This window comes from Miscanthus floridulus, chromosome 15 (genome assembly GCF_019320115.1).
Source record: "Miscanthus floridulus cultivar M001 chromosome 15, ASM1932011v1, whole genome shotgun sequence".
Classification (NCBI taxonomy): domain Eukaryota; kingdom Viridiplantae; phylum Streptophyta; class Magnoliopsida; order Poales; family Poaceae; genus Miscanthus; species Miscanthus floridulus.
In genome coordinates, this window is record NC_089594.1 from 8,062,924 (window position 1) to 8,084,636 (window position 21,713).

Consider the following 21,713-nt stretch of genomic DNA (forward strand, 5'->3'; position numbering starts at 1 on the left):
TTCTCAACCGTTTTCTACTTTTACATTTGAAATACGAAAGCGAAAGCGGACAAGCCGGACACGAAAACGAACACGAACTTACGGAATATCTAGAATTTCGAAAACGAACCAATTCGAACGGAATTATGTTGAACACGGTCGGTATGCGAAAATTTAATATGAAATACCGACCCACAGTGCATAGCATTAAACAAGTGCACGACCAAATACATAACAAGTGCACAACTAACAAGTGCATGATCTAGTTCAAGTGCATAGCATTAAACAAGTGCACGACCAAATACATAATAAGAGAGATGAGGCTGGGCGCCGTCTATAAGAGAGGGCAGCTAGCCACCGGTAGAAAGAACACAGCTGCGTGGTGAGCAGCCTGTAATTGGGCTGTATGACCTGTGCAGTTGGCCAAATTTGGTTTAAATCGAATTTTGAATTCGGAATATTTCAAATTAAAAGTAGAAAAGTAGAAAACGGTCGAAAAAATGTGTAAACCGTTTTCTACTTTTACATTCGAAATACGAAACATCTCAAATGCGAAAGCGAAAACGGTAAAGTCGGACAAGAAAATACGGATTCGGTCGGATTAAATATAGAAAACGATGCGGTTCGGTTCGGGATATTTCCGTTCCATTTTCATCCTTACCAGTGACACAAGGGGACGCTAGAGCAGCATGTCGGAGTTGGCCGGCAGTCTCTTGTAGAAGTTGAAGGGCACCGACGGCTGCTTGCTCCGGAAGCGCGGGTGGCGCAGCAGGTAGAGCCCCAGCACCACGGCCACCACCTGGAACGGCGTCACGTAGAGCACCACGGCCACCACGAGCGAGAGCATGATGAAGATGGCCGTCGCCCTCGGGTCCCTCCAGCTGAGCAGCGCCTGCGCCCGCTCCCCCTGCGTGGCCAGGTCGCCGACCACCGTCTGCACCCGCCCGACCACGCTGCGCAGGCGGTCGTAGCGCATCCACACCACTTCCCCCGGGCTTGCTGGTGGGAACGTGTCGAACTCCTCGTCCAGCTCGTCCGGGTGCACCTGCCCGACTCGGCGTGCGACAGCACCGTGTCCATGTGCGGCGGCTTGCGCGGCCGCCGCCTGGTAGTTCCACACGCCGATCATGAAGAGGTAGAGGAAGACGGTGGGCAGGATCAGCTCCGGTAGCACACCAGGATGAGGAACAGCACGTGCACCAGGATGGTCGTCAGCGGGTTCTTCCACTTGCAGATGCCGTCCATCCACTTGGCCACGGCCACGGCGCCCGAGAAGAGGGAGGTGATGCGCTTGAAGTTGGCCTTGCTCCGCCGCAGGCTGAACATGTGCGAGTCCACGTCCAGCATGTACTCCACCACCTCCCGCCGCAGCGGCGGCTCGGCGCGCCCCAGCCGCGCCGCCACCATCTGCATGGCCTGGAACCGGAGGTAGTCCAGCTGCAGCACCGAGATGGGGTGGCTGTATACACTACCCCAGCCAACTTTTTCCGTGACGGCCAGAACCGTCAGGAAAAATAGTGTAAACCGTCGGGGATTGTTTTCCGTGACGGCAACCGTCAGGAATTGGCCGTCAGGGATTGACTGTCAGGGAAGGTGAAGTTTCCCTGACGGAAACCCGTCAGGGATGTTTCCTGACGGCTGGGCCCGTCAGGGGAAGGTCTCTCGCGACGGTTCATGGGCATACCGTCAGGAAATGTTTCCTGTCGGGTACTAAACCGTCAGGGAAGGTTTAAACTTTCCGTGACGGTTGTCTAACCGTCAGGAATTTCTCAAACTTTCTCTGTCACCCATCAAACCGTCAGGGAAACCTTTTTCCCTTCCTCTCGGTTACCTACCGTCAGGAAAGGTTTTGTCTACTCCTGACGGTATAGCTTTGACAGGAATTCATTTTTCCCAAAATACAGCTTATTAGAGCCATTAAAAATACTTTCAACAGCAACTAATTGCAGCAATATTACAAAGTCATTGAACCATTCATTTACATTACATTCCATGGTCTTCCAATATCATTCAAGTATTCACACGAACACTCAATCCAAAGCTGCATTGCACTTACTGCCTCCTACTTTGGCCATCTAGTTAGGTACAGCTAGCATAATTTGAAGTACAGGATCAGCCACATGTTCAAATGGCAGTTTCATAACAGGAACCTATGAAGGCGATATATAGCTCCCCAACCAAAATAGGCATCTAGCATCTATTACTTTAAGATGACATGCCATGACCCTTGAGGAGGCAATCTGCTAGTAGGTAGCTGCTATCTCACAACCAACATACCTCTGTTGCACAACATGTCCTTCAAACAGCATGCTGGTTGTTGCCTTGACCCTTGAGAAGGCAATCTGCTAGTAGCTAGTTGCTCTCTCAACCAAAAATGCAGCTTTGGTGGCAATGTGCTGCTGTGTTCTTCTTCGCAAGCCTGCATGCTCTGAGTAGGCATTATGCAGCTGCTACTTCACAACTAGCACCCATGCTTTGAATAGCAACAAAATCCACTTTTGTTGCCCTTCTAACTTGCTGGTTGTTGCCAAAACCTGTAGTCTGATGAACAAAAGACTACGGCTCCAAAAAAATACTTCCTGCCATCACACAAATCAATGGCCATCGCTATTGTCCAGGTTGGCTGACGCATGAGAGGATCCATCTATAGCCCCTCCCTACATTCAAAATGAAAAAAATTGGACCGTTCATGAGAATATGTAGACCAGATAAATTGTGGAAATGATTAACTTTGAAAGGAACATATCTATATGTGGACCAACATCAGGCACTATGAAAAGATGAAAGATGCTAAATGTTGCGGCTGCTGGTTCATGTTATTTGGAATGGCCAAGCAATACATCAATTTCAGTAAGATAATAATTATTCTTCATATTGATCAATATCAGCCCCAGCCCCCAAGTTAGTGCAATGTCCATCAGCCCCAACCCCCAAGTGAGTGATAAGTGTAATGATCAGACTTGAGTAGCAGTAGTTCAGATATTACGTGCATGGCTGCTAGTAGACAATGTGATAACTTAATATGCATCAACACTTAAGATTAATCTCACCATCTCATTTTCTTCTTCCTGCAGTAGTTGAGGTGGTATCTCTATCTGTACTTTGCTAACAATGAGCTGCAAGTGAAGAATTATTAGTATTGCAATCTGACCTTCAATTCCATTGCAGAGATAGTGTACCAGAATAGAATTGTACCTCAAGTAGACGAGCATTACGCTTCACATCTCGAGTCAATGCAGCATTTGTTGAGCCAAGGCCATGTTTTGTTGAGTTAACTGACCAACGGTTGCAACTGAATGCTCATATCTTGCAAACAGATTCTGAAAAGCCCTTGAGGTTGTTGGCCTTGTCCCACTTGCCTTAGCAACATCAATTATCATAGCCTTCTTCACAGCACCATCTCCTATTGCAAGACGACCATGGGCCAAGCCACCACCAATCTTGTATGCAATATGACCATCAAAGGGTTGCTCTTGCCAGTTATCTGGGTATTTTTCTTGTAATGCCTCATTGTAGGCATCCTAAAAACAACACAAGTAGTTAGCCAGGAATTAAGAATGGAAAAGCACATAAGTATATAGAAATTCTGCTACATACAACAAGTTTCTTTGTCTGCTGAGGAATTGGCCCAGCATTCCCATTGGCATCACAATTTTAACACCAGATCTCATGCAGCAGAAAGCATTTGTTACTGTGCCTTTCGTAGGTCCATACTTTGCTCCCTCAAGGCATAAAAAGAAGTGATCAATGTTTTTTTGAGCATGAAATGGCAGGTGCTCTGCCTTTGCATTAAGTAGAGGTGAAAAGAACAGGTACAGATAAGTTTAAATGCTGGTTATACTTTCTAGCTATGTTCAAATGGGAGTGATCAATGTTAATGCCTAATAAATTAATCAAAGTCATTCAGAAAGAAATTGCTTGTGATAAAGTAGATTACCAGAAATTGTTGAGTCTCAACTAATGGCCTAGAACCACCCCTATTTGAGCGCCATCAGGATTTTTTTCCGAGAATCTTGCCCAAGCTTCCTTTTCTTCAAGTATTCAGCAGAGCACCAATACTTGCAAAGGGACTTCCCAGCATTCATCAGTGAACCAATCAGGCTTGCACTGCATGTACTCTTCAAAAGTAAGTAACTTAGAAGATGCAAATGCATCAGTCTTTGGGCTTTTAATGATCTCCCGATAGTAGTACTTGACAGCATCTGGACGAGCTTGGTACATCATATTCTTGCATTGATTGTGTGCATATTTCTCAAATACACGGTCTGCTTCGTCTTCAAGTTCTTCAGGAACTGAATATATGCTCTGCACAAGAAACAACCATCAGCATACTGCAGTGGACAGAACCTAATTCTTGTGCAACATGAAAGAAGTGCAATGGCAAAACTTAATTCTCACCCAAAACTCTTGTTTCACACGGTCAGCTGGTGTTTGACCATCATTCCTTACAATGTGCGAATAGTGGGACCATTTGCTTGCATGATATTTGAACTCACAACCATCTCTAGTAGGTCCCTTTGATGATTGGGGGATATTCTTTCTTTAAAATCACTCCAAGGATGGGGCCTTTCTTCATTTTATCATCAATTGAGTAGTTAGCGTAGCGGAATTGGCTGCGTCAATCAGAAAAGTGAATCAAGGCAAAAAATGGATTAGCAAGTTCTAACAGTAGCATTGTCCACACTAGGGAGAAAAAATAGTGGTCACATACTTGTCACCCCTCAGGTATTAAGGCTATCTGACCATTGCGAGGCTTATGCGGTTTATTGCGGCCCCTTATCCTCTTTGCTTCGGGGGGCTGACTGTCCACGTCATTTGTGACGTCACTTGACCGTGGTCGCCTATCCGTCCGATGATTGAACGACTGCATCTCCTGCCACAAAAAAATGTTACAAAAAGAAGTACAAGCTGTAGAAAAACAAAACTGCATACATAAGATACATAGCAACACAAATAAGATGCACATAAAGAAACTAAAACCGTCACATTCTCATACAAGATACATAGCATCACACATATAAGAAACATAGCAGGTACATGAGTCCAGATTTTGGATAGAAATAGAAATTAAACAACAAGATACATGAGTCCAAATTTTAGATAGAAATAAGACTTAAACATTAGTACAATAATTTCAGAAATACAACAATCATTTTTAGAAATCCTCTCTTCGTAGCAGTCTTCATCATAGGATTCAGCATCATCTTCGTCGCCTTCTTCATCACTTTCTAATATCTCTTCCTGCTCTGGAGCAACAGTTTGCTTCTCTAGCTGTTCCAATTCTTTGGATCAGTTATTTCATCTGAGGCTAATGTGTCAATCAATTCAATGTCACCTAGATCGATCACAAATGTGCCTTCCAATCCATCCTCTTGGAAAAATGAGATGTCATTTGTTGGCCCTTCAGTTTCAATGGAATCATTGTTGATGTCGATTGGAGGCAAACGATCTCTTGGTGCCACATGGTACACTACCCACCAGTCTTTTAAACTAGGGTCGTCACTAGCATATGATAGATAATAAACCTGTGTAACTTGACTTGCCAACACAAACGGTTCAAAATTTTGAAGCCTAGAGCTATGCTTCACTTCCACCAGACCAAGATTTTCAGTTCGCTTAACACCCCTAGAAGTCGGATCAAACCAGCGGGCAATAAAAATAAAACTAGATCAAGTTGTTCCCCTGCCTTCCATGAAATTTTAATGATGTCTTCAATAACACCAAAGTACTCAAGAGCATTTCCATTGTCATCAGTACACGTCACACAAACACCACTATTGGTTGTAGCCAATCCTGCCCGCTTACTCTCATACTTCTCAGACCGAAACCTATATCCATTCACATCATAGCAACCATAGGAGGACACCCTTTTGCGAAACCCATATGAAATTTGACGCAACACATTGTGAACACTTGATCTGATTGCACACTGCAAACAGTTGCATTCATTTATTAGTGTTTTATTACGATTTAAATAGGAAAAAAAAACTTGCTAAAATTGAGTTGTGACATTACTATGTTTTGAACCAATCAAAGAAATTGGGGCCTCTATTTCTGCCCACGTGTGCCTTTCCAAACCATTTAATCTTAAGTTACTAATATCCCGTGCACCTTGGGCTGTGAGCGACCCTTCCATTGTTCATTATCAAATTCTCTACAAGGACATATTTGACATTGTTACAGTACAAGTATCAATCAAAAAATAACTTTGAACCATATAAGTAGAAGGCATACTTGAAGAAATCATCCATTTCAGGGATGTTAGTTAATATGTATAGGGGCTGCTGCCTTTGACTTGTTCTATTGTGAGTCACGAAAACCAGTGAGATGAAGCATCTACCAATGTGTTCAAACAGTTCAATGCCACAATCCCTTACAGAAGTTTGAGGCCAGCAATCATCATATCTAGGTGTTTTATTTTGAACAGAATGTACCATTAGATCTAAAATACAGAGAGAGAAGTTTGTGGCCTCTTCAACAAGATAAGCCTCAACAATGGAGCCCTCAACTCGAGCCTTATTCGGACTTTGTTTTTAATGCCCAGAATATACCTACATGTTAAATTCCCATTTAGTAAATCCAATAGGTACCATACTAAATAGATGAAAGGGAAAGTTTTTGGTTCACCTCTCAAATGGATACATCCATCGATATTGGACAGGGCCTCCTAATATAATGCCTCATCAGCAAGATGAATTATTAAGTGTTGCATTGGATTGAAGAAACCTGGGGGGAAATATTTTCTCTAGTTTGCAAATAGCACTGCTATGTTCTCTTTCAATGATAATATTGAATCTTTGCTGATTTGTTTAGCACACAACTGCCTATAAAAATAACTCACTCTGCCAAAGAAGTCCAAATACCTTCAGGTAGAAAACCCTCGAAATGCACAGGCAGTACACGCTCAATAAAGATATGAAAGTCATGACTTTTCAAACCAAAAATCTTCTTTTGCAGCAGATTAACCCCACGCCTAATATTAGCAGCATACCCATCTGGAAACTTGAGTTCTTGGAACCAATTTAGAATTTTGATCTTATCATCCTTATCTATACAGTATGGGGCCCTTGGTCTCTGCCACTTCCCATTCCTTTTATACAAATGAAGAGATGGACGGTCACAAAGCAGCTCTATGTCTTGTCTAGCTTTCACATTATCTTTAGTCTTATCTTTAATATCAAAACATGTGTTCCAAATAGCTTCAGCCACATTTTTTTCATTATGCATCACATCTATATTGTGACGAAGCAGTAATTTAGTAAAGTAAGGAAGCTGCCAAAGGCCACTTATATATTTCCAGTTGTGTTGTTTTCCATATTTGTCTGTATCATCGACCAGTCTGTATAGCTGATCCTTAACCTCCACTCCGGTTAAACTCCTAGGGGGTCCTTCATGTACTACCTTGCCCTTGCGAAACGCATTTGCTTCGTTTCGAAAGGGATGATCTATAGGAAGAAACCGCCTATGGCAGTCAAACCATGTAGCCTTAAGGCCTTTCTTTAATCGATATGCATTGCCCTCACACATGCATTGTGGACATGCAAAAATCCCATGGGTGCTCCATCCAGCAAACATGCCATATGCTGGAAAATCATGTATTGACCATAAGTATGATGCTCTCATAGTAAAGTGTCGCTTCACCGAAGCATCATATGTTTTTACCCCAGCCCATAAATTTAGCAATTCATCTATCATAGGTTGTAGCAATACACTTAGTTTGTTTCCAGGATGTTCTGGTCCAGGGATGACCATAGCAAGGAATATGTACTCAGGCTTCATGCAAACACCAGGAGGAAGATTATAGGGAACCCAAAAAACTGGCCAACAAGAGTAAGAAGCTGCATTCAATTTATATGGTGTGAATCCATCAGTTGCAAACCCAAGTCTTACGTTCCTAGCATCTTCTGCAAAATCTGGGAAATCATCATCAAATTGCTTCCATGCCTTGCCATGGCATGGATGCAACATTTTTGTAGACCTTGCGACATGATCTTCTTTGTGTGAACGCATTAGTTTTGCTGTGCCCTCATGTGCATATAATCTTTGTAACCTATCTGTAATAGGCAGGTAGCGCAACACTTTACGTGGAACCTTGTTTGATCCATCCTTATAGCGGGAGGTACCACATATGTCACACGTATCCTTATTCTTGTTATCTTTGTAGTATAGCATACAATTTTTTTCACAAACATCAATTTTATGGTATTGCATGCCAAGGCCCTCTAGCAGTTTTTTGGAACGATAGAAATCTTGGGGGATCTTAGAATTAGGGGGAAGGAGTTCATGCACAAGGCCCACATAATTATCATAACATGCTACTGACAGATTGTACTGTGATTTAATGGCCAATAGACGAGCAACAGTAGAGAGCCTAGAGTGCAAGGTTTGGTCATGTACTCGCTCATCTGCACTAACAGCCATTCTATAGAAAGCTTCAGCAAAACCAGTTGGTGTTTCCTCATCTAATGGTGGGTGCCCACCAGCTAAGTCAACAAGCATATCATCCATTCGATCCGTCTCACCAAATCCCTCAGGCTGTACCTCTAAACCAATCACATGTTCATGGTTTTCCCGCCTCTCTCCATGTGATGTCCAAGTTTGGTAATTTTCTTTGTACCCATTGTGGCACAAATGCAACTCTATCTTAGGCCTTTTATGCCTGAAATAATTCCGACACATGGCACAAGGGCACTTAATTGTATCAGACTCAACTAATTCAGGGATTGAGTAGGCACGATCCAAAAACTCATTTGTTTTCTCAACCCATTCATTCGTTGGCCTACCACGCTTCCAACCACTATACATCCAGCCACGATCTGCCATATCTTATCTGCAAACTTATGAGAAGTTTAGAACTACTAACCAGCTGCAAATCAAATTCTGTGCATACAATTCTGGAAGCAGTTGTGGAATGGCAACAAGAACAACCAATGAGATCAGCAGTCAGACACCTGTTAAACATCGAATGAAAATATCAGTCATTGCTAAACAAGAAATGTACAAAAAAAGTCAGTTTTTTAAATACTAATACAGTGCAGAATCAACAACATGATTTAACCCATTTTAAGAGATGGCTATAGAGAATGACAATGGAATTAAGGAGCGAAGAACTAACCAACCATTTCAAGCAAACCAGAGATATAATAAATAGAGCAAAATCCGGTCACAAGTCATATCACAACCACAATACAAAGGACGGAATCAATCAGATTAAATGACAATACAATTCTATTACCGTGCCAGTAAGAAAGTAGCAGACATGAACATAGGATAGTATACTGAAACGAAAACTACACTCCAAATGTTTTAACAATGCCAAAAAATTCAGATAAGTTATAGTACTATTGAGATTAAGGTTCATTGAAAGAAACGCTTACCACTAAATGGTAACTCCCAGTGTAGCCAGAAGCGAAATGGCAACAGCAATAGCCTCGAGTCAACTTACCTGTTACAAATTTACAACTTATGTATGTCCGACAAAACCAAAGAAGAAATACTGTATAGCATGAATCGATAAAAATCTGAGAGGATGAACTAACCAACTAGATCTTCACTGGACAATCACTAGCAGAAATTCCAGGTCGTCAATAGGTGCTTAAGAAAATGTCTCTCAGGCCATGATTCACCTCTCCCACTTCTGTACATGCACAGCACAATTTGCTTCAGGCCTAAAAAGAAAAGGAAGAAATCTCCACAAGCAGTTGGGGTGATAACAGAACTATCGTGAGTACCTGGAATCACAGAGCAAGGGGATGAACTTGGATTGTTGATGCAACTTATACCAGATCTGTGAGATTGAAGGCAGCCACCTTTTCCACCGTACACATACAAGCAAGAACGAATTTGCTTTAGTAAAAAAAAGGAAAATTCCATCGAACACATACAAGCAACAACAGAATTGGTGGTACCTCGTACCTGGCTTCTGGACGTCGTGGGGAACGGCGTCGGGGCTAGGGTATAGGGGCGGGGGCGACGAGTCCGGTGGCTGACAGCATGGCGGCGGGTGGCCGACGGCCGGCGGCCGGCGGCGCTAGGGTTTCTAGGCGCCGGGGCTAGGGAATAGGAGAAGCAGCGACTGTTCTGGTGGCTGAGGACGGCCGACGGCGGGCGGGCGGTGGCGGGCTGCCGGCGGCGGCGGCGGCGATGCTGGGCGCTGGGTGGGGAGAGGCAGGCGGCGTCGCTCGATGCGGCAGGCTGGATGCGGCGCGAGCAGGCTGGCGGAAAGGAACCCGAGGAAAATAGATTGGGGATGGAGCCGGTCACGCGGGGCTGTTGGCGCGGACTGGACGCGCGCATCGGAATTTTTTGTCAGAATCCCGCGCGCTCGATCTGCTCCTCTCTCTGTTCTGTGGGCCAACAGCTGCGGTAGCCCGCGAAAATCATCTGTATGGGCTGGCGACGAGCACCCGTGACGGCAGGAGAAACCTTCCCGGACGGTATACAGGTCACGTGGGGGATGGTTTTGTGCCTCTGACGGGAGACGTGCAGCCGAGGGGAGTGGGCTGGGCCGACGGGAGAAAATGTGTCTCCGGTAGTGGTAGTGCATCTTGGGCAGCAGCGGCTTGGTGTACATGCCCAGCATGTTGGCCCACGCCGTGCAGGTGAAGCGCAAAGCCAGGTGCAGCTCCCCGGTCTTCTTCAGCCCGCCCGGGGTGAGCGTCATCAGCGGGTAGAAGTGGGTGTAGACGCGGTCGATCTCCAGCGTCGACAGCCGCACGCGCACCTTGCCGATCCGCTGGTCCTTGCTGCCCTCGCCACCGCCGAGGACGTACCCGTTGTCGAACACGGCGACGGTGACGATGGTGCAGGGGTCGAACACCTCCCACGTGTACTGCTCGTTCCACTGCGGCGCCAGCGTGTTGAGCACCGTCCGGGTGCGCACCCACTTGGACCCGTACTTGGCCACGCAGTAGGGGTCCGTCAGCCGCCCTTCCTTGGCCTTCATGGGCACCAGGTTCCGGGCGCTCAGGATGCCCAGCTCCAGGATGCCGATGGACGACTTGCGCAGCTTCTTCGCTGACGGCTGCAGGTCGCTGCTGTAGTGCGTCGACTCGTCCAGAAGTACCCAGAAGTTACGTAAGTATAGTTCCAGTACCCAGACGTTACGTTTTTTAGTTGGAGTATCCATCTGTGAAACACCAAATAGTTTAGGTACCTGCGGTGCAATTTACTCGTTTAATTTCGTTATACTTTTAAATCTGAGTTAATAGGAATGTCGTACTATTAAGAGGGATGCATCATGTTGATAGATGATGTTTCATAAGTGCTTAAGCTAGCCCATGTGAGTTTTGAGTGTTTGAGAGACAAATGAGCTAACTGATTTCTTGCTGGTCTGACAACACCAGACATGTCCGGGATTGATACCGGATGTGTCCGGTATTTACCCAGCAGCTGCAAAATTGTTGTTCTCGGGTTGGTTCGTTGGGAGTTTCGACGTAGGTCGGAAGTTCCGACTATCGGGGTTTCGATAATGGTTGGGAGTTCTGACGTCTCACATATAACTGACTTGGAAGAGTTCACTGCCTTGGTCAGGATGGCTAGAGGCTAACGGCTAGTTTTCAAATGCCTTGAGGGTCGGGAGATCCGATGGTCGGAAGTTCCGGCATGGGTCGGGAGTTCTGACACCTCGCTTACTTTAACTCAGTTACATGGTTTTCAAATATACTGAGGGTCAGGAGTTTCGACCTGAGTCAGGAGTTTCGATGTGAGTCGGGAGTTCCGACGCCTCACAACTTCACTTTAACTTAGTTACTGTTGGCGCAGTGTAAGTCATACCGGACGTGTCTGGTATGGCAACGGCTATAAAACGACTAGTTTTTCTAAGGGGGCTATAAATACCCCCAAGCCTCCACCTTAGGAGGTTGTTGATTCTGCTGATACACATATACGTTTTTGAGCCTTGCCAACTCTCCCAACCCTCTCTTAGTGAGTGATTGATCAAATTTGCCAAATCAAATTGTGGGTTGAGTGAAATTCAAAAAGAGAGAAATCCAACCACGTGAGCACTTGTGCATATTGTCAATCTCGTGATTTGCATTTGTTATTCTTGGACTCTTTGGTCCTAGACGGCTAGGCATCGCCGGAGAGCACCCGAGAGATTGTGGTGTGCCTCGGAAAGTTTGTAACGGTCGATTCTGCTGCCTCGGAATCATTTAGTGAAAGGAGGAAAAGGAGTTGGAAAAGACTCTAGCTAGAGTGACCTCCATGGTATCCTCAAGGGCTGACCTTCGCTCGGTCACCCGCAGCCCCCTCAATGGAGAGTAGGACTCAAACGAGTCCGAACTTCGGTAAAACAAATATCATGTCTCAATTCGCATTTTATTTGATATTTGTATTGCTCCAGTTCTTGTGCAGGTTCTCTGTGTACATTGATATCTTCAGTAGGTACCTACAGTTTGGTTTGAAGATAGAAATCGAAAGGAGCAAGTTTGGGGGTGATTTGCAGAAATCGTGTATACCGAACACGTCTGGTATTTCATGACAACGCTGAATATATTTTGATCTCTGTCCTAACTTTGTGTTTTAGGGTTGTAGCTTCTAGACATATTCTTTATACCTTGTATACTCCGTGGCTAACTTGTGAGGGGTGGTACTACTCTTTATTTGGAGTTTCCATTTAGGAAACTCCCTTTACTAATCGTTTCCGCATTTAAAGGTGTTAATTATCATAAACGCCTATTCACCCCCCTCTAGGCGGTATCCTAGGTCCTTTCAATTGGTATTAGAGCAAGGTTCTCACCTAAAGCTTCACCGCCGTGAGAAAAAAATGTCGACGCCTATCGAGTTGGAGCCGATGCTTCTCCAAAATGATGGTTCAAACTTTCTAACTTGGTCAATACATGTACTCAATGCTTTTAGAGATATTAGTCCTCTTGTTGAGCATATTGTGGATGCAAGCATACCTCTTTCTATAGTTGATTGGAGCAACTACAAAAAATTGTCAAAAGAGGAAGAGATATGCGTGCAACTCAATGCTCAAGCTATTAATATTATTTTGAGTACATTGAGTACAGGGGTTCAAGATGAGGCAATCTTCAATGGACAACCATCTCCAAAGAGTGCTCATCGCATTTGGACTAGACTTTTTGATTTATATGGAAAATCCAAATGTGATGATGCACTTGAGATCAAGTTAATGGAAAGTATGTCCATTATGTCTTCATGCAGCGAAGAAGCCTCACAAGACCTCAAGAGTGCCGAGCCAGAGCAAGAAGTGCAAGCAGCGCATGACTTGATGTCTGCCTACACATACCGGACGTGTCCGGTATGCCTATCGGACATGTACGGTATGGCCGAGGTAGCAGAGCAACAAGCAGTAGTTTGCAACGAAGCTCAAGCCCGGTGGCGACCAAGTGATGAGTCAACCTCAGTATCTCATGATACTCATCACTTGTGTCTCATGGCCAAGAAAAGCAAGAAGAAGAGTAACAAAAAAGATCAAGAAAAGGAGAAAGCACAAATATATGATCAAGATGAGAGTGATGTTGAAGTTGAAGACAACTACAACCTTGATCATCTCAACCATAAAGACAAGTTCATCATCATGAAGATCATTGAAAAGAATGATGAGCTTGAAGAAGAGATTGAGAAGCAAGAGCAATCACTTCAAAAGCAAGAATTGTTTCTCATCTCCAAGATGGAAGAACTAAAGGCACCAAGTGAAAGGTATGAAAAATTATCAATTGAGCATGCTTTAGTTACTAACTCCTCTTCTAGTGTTTCACAACTAGAGAAGGAAAACTTTGAGCTCAAGGCAAGGCTAGATGAACTATCAAGCAAGTATAATGTGCTACAAGCAAACTATGTTCATCTAAAGTGCTCTCATGAGGAAGTAGTAGAATCAAGCATCACGCTTGAGGTAGCTCATGAGGTTGTGATCACATCGGTAAAATTTTCTCAACCTCTTACACATTCACTCACTAGTACACCATCTCAATTAAATATTTCTTGTACTAATGAGTGTGCTCCTCAAGCAAGTCAATCTTTGATTGAGCTAAATCTCATAGAAAACATAGAGCTCAAAGAAGAGGTGGAAAGATTAAAGAAAGATGTGATTCAATTGAAGGGTAAGAAGAAAGCACAACCTTCTCAAGATAACCGTGATAACATGGTGAAGAAGCTTGAGAAGGGTTCAAACCTTGCTTCCTCCAAAGCCCAACAAAAGAATCACATTTCAAGCAAGGCCAACACAACCAAGAGCAAGAAACATGGAAAAACGATGTGCTATGGTTGTGGATTGTATGGACATGAGTGGGCTATGTGTCCACACAAGAGTTGGGCTCACAAGTGTGAAGCGGCCGAACAAAAGGAATCTAACAAGTTGGTCAACCAAAAGAAAAGTGATGGACAAAGCACTTGTCTCATGAGCAAGAAATTGGGGCATCCCACCAAGAAATGCCAAATGTACAAAGAGGCAAGAAAGAAAGCCCAAGTTACAACAAGAAGATGCTATGGATGCAATGAGATGGGCCACAAGGTTGATAGATGTCCATACAAGCAAAGCAAGCATAGAGCAAACAAAGGCCACATATGCTATGCTTGTAGAAGAAAGGGGCATCTAAGCTATGAATGCCCAAATGGTAACGCTTCTAAGCCAAACACATATGTTTATAATGATAAGCTTAGGAAGACCACAAATGGAGTTAGCACTAGCAAGGTGATGTGTTCACCATAAACTAGTGCTAAAGCCATTTGGGTGCCTAAGCACTTGTTGACTAACTCAAAAGGACCCAACAAGAGTTGGGTACCAAAGTGTGCTTAGGTTAATGATGTAGGTACTTGGTGATGATATGAAGGCTTCGGGGTGGTTGAGCAAGCTATTTGACAACATTCACTCAATCTATCAACTAATTCTTATCATAATCCCTTATATGGTTGACCCGAAGATAATTCAATGAATATATCATATATTTCATCCTCACCATTGGTAACAAGTACCTAAACCTTTTAGGATAGCCACTTTGTTCGTTTCGTGTTCTATAGTTCATAAATAGGTACATTTGTGAAATAATGAAAGTGGCTAATTAGATTCAATTAAAAAGAATTTTACTTTGCCATATGATGCTTTTAACGGCTCTCTAGTAAACCAATTCATTTGTTGAGAGGCAAGTTTACAATAAATACTAGAGCTAAATGAAGAATCACAAGCAGCGAATTAATTGGTTCTGTCCTGCACCTATCGGACGTGTCCGGTATTACTATCGGACGTGTCCGGTATGGTCAGGGACAGAAAGAAAGTGTTTCTGTTCTGTGTATTCTGGACATGTTCGGTATACCTACCGTACGTGTCCAGTATTGTAGGAACTAGAACACTAATTGAATAAGCAACTGAGTTTTTGATCCATATATCTTCATATATCCTCAATATTACTTAGAAGCTAGTGATATGTCAAATCTAAGTGGATTGTGAGCATCTTTTAAACTCTATTTTAAATATGGCAATTTATTTGGTTTATTGTCAAAATGGAGAATTGGCTCCTAATTTCTTAATAGAATAAAAGTGTTTGTTGAAAGTCATTCAAATTACCTGAGGCACTTATTTAGGGGGAGCTAAATTTCTATTTTGCACTTCGTGGACTAACAAATTTATCTAGCATTCTTTGTAGTCCTTTTGATGAAAATGTATCTAGCATGATTATTTGGCAATTAAGGACAATGTAAAGACCATCATGCTATGCATCTTCTTAATGGTATTCTTGTGGGCTCAAGGCAAAGGTATGTATTTACATACATGCATTGTAAATGCATCTAAGGCCCTTTATTTGTTAGAATGTGCATTTGTGTGACATAGGAGAGATGTTTTTCAAAACCCCTAACTAGCATGAGTAGGAAGTCTGAATTTGAAAAACTATTTGAATCTTGGTCTTTGTGACCTAGCCTTGTCATGTGATGATTATAGCTCTCCTTGATTGTTTGATTGGCTAATCACACATAGCATGGCTTTCTTAAAGTCCACAATCTACTATGTCTCACATTCTCTCTCTCTCTCTCAAGTTATCAAAATCTATATATGCCAAATATTTGGAAAAGAGAAGTGACACTCATGGCATTTGGATAAGAAATGTATTTACACCTTATTTGGATCAAGGGCATACATGTTTTTGGATCAAGAAATAACAGAGAAAGGGATTGGAAGAGAGAAAATATCTTATGGAACAACTTGGGCCAGCCTGCGTATACCGGACGTGTTTGGTATGCTACCGGATGTGTCCGGTATGAGCGGGGATATAAAACCAAGCATACCTCTTTGGCCCAGTTCCGAGGCCCAGTCTTTCTTTTCATCCCTTTGCCTAGCAGCGCCGCCGCTCTCCCCGCACTCACCCTCACCGTCGGCTGAACCTCCTCGCCCTCGCTCTTCCTTGCCTCCTCACCGCAAGCCCTCTGTCCTTCAGCTCTCCCTCATCCTTAGCCGCAGCAACAGGGTGTTGGCTCTCTGCCGGACCCATTGTTGCCCGCACTGTCATCTTTAACCACACCAAGCAAGGAGAAGAGGAGAAGGAAAAAGGGGAGAAGGAAGAAGGATTGGAGTACCCCTACAGCAAGGATCAAGGATCTTCACCGTGGATTTGAAATCAATTTTGTGTTCTTCTTTCTAGGTATTTCAATTCCAGAAACTCGTCCGATCTACTCTTTAGTGCCTCAATTATAAATTCATTTGGTCAAGATGCTGCATTGAAGGTCTAGAAGGCATGGTTAAAATTTCGATTGAATTGAAGATGAGATTGAGCAGGAGCCACTGTTAGGGTTGCTGGGTGCTTATACCGGACGTGTCCAGTATTCATACCCGATGTGTCCGGAATGTTCATCCTACACGTGTACGGGCTCCGCACCCCGCGTTATGGTTAACGGGCTAGCTAGGGCTGGAGACTCAGCTACATACTAACTGGTCGGGCAATTTATATTAAGTATAAACACAAACTTCACATTAACACTGATGTTTACAAAGCACCAACTGCTTTATCACATCATGCTCATGACTGTTGAGCGTCATATGCTATTTCTTCACCGCTGATTTTTTCTCCATAATTTATTATTTTGTACATCATGTACTACCATTCTACATATTTATATTGCAAGAATTTTGAGCTATGCTCGGGGACTTCGTTGCTCGCTTCTCGACCTAGGCTCGGGGATTGCCTCGATCACTCTCCGACCATAGCTCGGGGACTTCGTTGCTCGCTCCTCGACCTATGCTCGGGGACAGCCTCGACCACTCTCTGACCATGGCTCGGGGACTTTGCATCTCGACTACATGCGAGTGTCGACTCGCATACAGTTGGGGCATTTTTTCTCACTTAGACCTTGCTACAAGGCTCATACCTCGCCTTCCAGCAAGCTCGGGGACTACATCGGTACGATGCACCTGCCGGTGCATCTCGTATCGCCTGTTCGACGATTGGATTCTCAACTTAACTAGGAATTCTTTTTAGACCCTGGCACCACGTGCCTACGTCACCTACTACCAGGCTCAGGGACTAAGTGGGCACACTTCACATTGTGGTGAACATGTTTGCTTTTCGACCCCTACGCCTCTGATGATCAAAGACACCACGCTTCAAGACGCACTTACATTTCTTTTCAGAAATACAAGTGGGCACACTTCCCAGGACGGAAATCTTTTTTTTCATCTTAAGAGCACCATACATTCTTCAGACAACCTACTTCTCCGGCAACAACGGTGGTCGGAGATGTCAAGAACTCAAGCCTCACTGTTCGGAGAAGGTTAAAATGGCGTGTCGCATCAGAATACATGGCGCTCGGGGACTAGCTGTGGGGGATATACCCTCGGGTACCACAAGATGGTACATGGGCCGCATGATCCGAGGTGGCCCGGCCCGTAAGATCAAGGCATACACATCAAGATTACAAGTTGTACTAGATATTGTAATAGTACCAAATTGGATACTTTACTTGTAACCTTGTCTCTTCGGAGTATATAAGGAGAGACAAGGGTCCCCTAGAGGACAGGTTAATATGTATACATCTTAATACAATACACCAAAGACACAGGACGTAGGGTATTACGTCGACCAGACGGCCCGAACCTATCTAAATCACTGTCTCTGCACCTTATGTCACCATCTGGTTCCTGATTACACGCACCGTCTACCGACAATCTACCACCACAGGCACCCCCCTCGATGGACTACCGACCTTGTTTCGTCGACAATTGAAGGTCTAGAAGGCATGGTTAAATTTTCGATTGAATTGAAGATGAGATTGAGCAGGAGCCCCTGTTAGGGTTGCTGGGTGCTTATACCAGACGTGTCCGGTATTCATACCCGACGTGTCTGGAATGTTTCAGCAGTGCAAGTTCAGCTGCAGCCTCAACTCAATACTCATTGATTATTGGCCATATATATATGATTGTTTGTCTATATTATTTTTGCAAACCTTGACCATGGATGGGATAGGTGATTGCGAGATTTTGGATAAATAATTGTATAAATATAGACAATGATATAAGAAATGTTGCTTGGACATGTATCTAAGATTCTTTGCAAATCTTGTTGGATATAGGGCAGCTGACATGAGTGGAAGATAGGAGCCCAGATCCAAGCACAGGCATGATCCAGCACTAGAGAAGTACAAGAAGGCAAGATAGGAAATGCATCTAGGATTCAAGCCGACTGGCAGGAGGTCTACCAGGGCTGCCTCTAGTGCAGCACCTCAGTATATAGAGGGGTCGAGGAGCTCTTCTTCTAACATTGACACTGATGAGTGCAGAGTGGAGTCTAGAGATGAAAGAAAGAGAAAGAGCACTGATAGAGGCTCAGAAGGAGACAGCTAAGATGAGGAGTAGGAGATTGAGGAGGAGGAGCCAGTACCTCCTTTTCAGCACCAGCCTAGTCAGGGTATGCATTATGGACTTCTTGAGACACGTCTGCCCAATGTGCCATCATATGTTTCTAGGGTTGACTACAGGGGAAAGGGCATGACCAGGAAGGCTAGAGATGAGAGAAGAGTAGATCCGAGAAGATTACCTAAGGTTCAGTATGATCACCGCTTCCAGACAGCTTTTCACATGGACTACTACTCTAGTGTGATTCTCACCAGGAACCCTGTGGTAGCCAAATCTCAGTGGATAGACTGGCAGTACATTAGAGAGTTGTAGAAGGCCTCAGTTGATCATGCCATTGCCATTTGCTAGTGCACATGAGTTTATGAGATCATGGAGTTCCAGCATGACTAGAACACAGAGGTAGTAGCTCAGTTCTATGCTACTCTATTCATTGAGGAGGATGAGAGGCGGATGCACTGCATGCTTGAGGGCTAGTGGTATAGTGTTGACTACAATGCCTTTGCAGCATTCCTTGGCTTCTCAGAGGAGGATCTCCAGAGAGACAGGATCCACACCGAGCAGGTGTTACCTCCTGAGCAGCTCGCCTATATGTATCCTCTAGGTGGTGAGACAGGAGTAGTGGGGAAGGTTGTAGGTCTTCACCCCACTTACAGATACCTAGATAGGATGTTCAGGAAGACTATTGACTGCAAGGGTGAAGACAAGGGCAACATCGTAGATTACTCTAGGAACCTGCTTCATAGGATGGCACCTAATGCTCAGCCTTTCAGCGTGTTTGACTTCATTTGGTCAGAGATCAGGAGTGTGGGAGAGAGACCACTTAAGGGATGTGGATTTGCTCCTTATATCATGTATATGATTGAGCAAGTCACAAGGCACACATTCGAGTATGACAAGATTCACAAGGCCCTAAAGATTGTTGTAGACTTGCCTGAGATAGGGTTACCTCTAGCATGTCCAGGAGGAGCAGCAGGTACAGCTAAGGCAGATGCACCTGAGAGTGGTGCAACAGCAGCATCAACAGGAGTTTCACCTTCACCACATGCTCCTTCACGTTCTTCTTCATGCCGTGGCAGTCCTCCCTCACCTATCCGCAGGCTTTTCAGCTCTATATTTGGGATGTGCAGAGACATCCAAACTAGGCAGCAGAAGGAGAGGGAGGCTAGGAGGAAGGACACTCGGACTTTGAAGCAGATTGCTTCTAGGCTTGAGCTTGATCCTCCTAGGTCTCCACTATCAGATGAGGCAGCTAGTGAGCCTAAGACTAAGGAGCAGCTATAGGCCAGGTATGATAGAGAGTATGCTGAGTTCCTTCAGCGATAGCAGCATCAACAGCAGGCACCAGAGCACCCTGATACTCTACCACTATAGGCTCGTGTGCCTACTCACTCTCAGCCACATCCTAGTACTGCAGACGACTATGCTTTAGACTGGTGGAGTGACCTCACAGGTGGTGGCGACTACTATGGGTCTAGTGGCTATGACCCATCTAGTGTTGGTGGTTCTTGTCCAGCCAGTGTTACATGCTCAGACGATGATGATGCTAGAAGAGATGAAGATGACGATGAGTGATGCTAGAGATCAGATATAGCTTGCAGCCCCTTTTGTCCTTAGTTTGTCATTGTTGGACCTTTGTTGTGATAGATGACAAAGGGGGAGAGAGACAGATTAAAGCTTTAGGCTTCCGGATATTTGTTTCATTTGACTTATCTTTGTACCTGATGATATGTACTACAGGCTGTAGCTTTTGTTTTTGAGCTTCATTGCTGTATCTTGGTTTTGAGATAGATTGTATCATGTGAGAGATGAGACTCACATATGCTTTATCTATGTATCTCTTGAGACATGATCTTTATTTATATATCAGTGGTTTTTGGACTTGAGAAAATGTGTAATGAGTGCTATGTGTGACATACATGTGTTGTATTTGTTTTCATAAGGTCTATGCATGCTAGAGTGAAAATAATTGATGTGATGTCTTTATATTTATTCTTGTGTGATATATCTTGTCTATGCATCATGATTTTACTTTGTCACACACACATGCACCCCACGGATGCAATGATTTAGGGGGAGTCTCCTATATGTTTTAGTATGTGCAATTGACATTTGAGGTCATTTTATGAATTCTAATCATAAGCACATATTAAAGGGGAGCCTCTCATAAATCATTGAACCCAAAAGCTTAAATGTTTATATTCTTTTGTAAGCTTTAATCAAGTTGTCATCAATCACCAAAAAGGGGGAGATTGAAAGTGCATCTAGCCTTTTAGCAGGTTTTGGATGATTAAATGACAACGTGATTAAAGGTCTAACCCATTTGCTAAGTGTGAACAGGAAATAGGTTATCTCATAGGTACTTAATGAAAGCCAAAATGATGTGTTGTTGTATAAACAATCTAGTTCAAGCACAAGACAATAATGCAAATGGAATTCATGCAAAGGCTTATTTATTGTGGGATTTCCATGTACTATGTGAAAGCAAGCTTGTAAGAATTAATTAATGAGACATAAGGGATTGCGTATGGAATGGTCTCATATTTGAAGCTTGCTAAATTGAGATGAAAAAGGTAACAATACATGAATGGATGATTCAACACAAGATGTGACTTGATGGCTTGAGATGGTGAAGATAGCAAGGAAAGGCTTCGAGGTACTAAGCAAGGGTGAAGGGCAAGCGATGGTTTGACGGCCGAAGAACCTAGCTAGGGTGAAGAAGGAAGTACTTGCATTTAGTTGAGGTACTAATCTAGCTATGATGGCCATTTCAATGTGGAGGATCAAATCACTATTTGAATGTTTGATGGAAGTGACTTGATACATTTGGGATTATTCATATTTAATGAATGGAATCAAGTCACATGCTCAAGATGGCTATGCTTAAGTGAAAAGATCAATATCAATATGTTGGCACCCTCACTTGATGAAGATT

At 43.8% G+C, this 21,713-nt stretch overlaps 2 protein-coding genes and 1 pseudogene across 2 annotated transcripts; all 3 read right to left on the reverse strand.

Moving 5' to 3' along the window:
• Positions 1–647: 647 nt before the first annotated feature.
• Positions 648–1,059, reverse strand: LOC136508297 (FT-interacting protein 3-like; annotated as a pseudogene).
• Positions 1,060–6,816: 5,757 nt separating this feature from the next.
• Positions 6,817–8,902, reverse strand: LOC136506942 (uncharacterized). The gene has a single exon (XM_066501821.1). The coding sequence runs from the start codon at positions 8,800–8,802 to the stop codon at positions 6,817–6,819; it is 1,986 nt and encodes a 661-aa protein (XP_066357918.1). The 5' UTR covers positions 8,803–8,902.
• A 298-nt stretch (positions 8,903–9,200) lies between these two features.
• LOC136506943 (FT-interacting protein 3-like) lies at positions 9,201–11,107 on the reverse strand. The gene is made up of 2 exons (XM_066501822.1): positions 9,895–11,107; positions 9,201–9,788 (listed from the first exon to the last, which is right to left on the reverse strand). Exon 1 carries the CDS (start codon positions 11,105–11,107, stop codon positions 10,019–10,021), a length of 1,089 nt encoding a protein of 362 aa, XP_066357919.1. The 3' UTR covers positions 9,201–9,788; positions 9,895–10,018.
• Between the last annotated feature and the right edge of the window lie 10,606 nt (positions 11,108–21,713).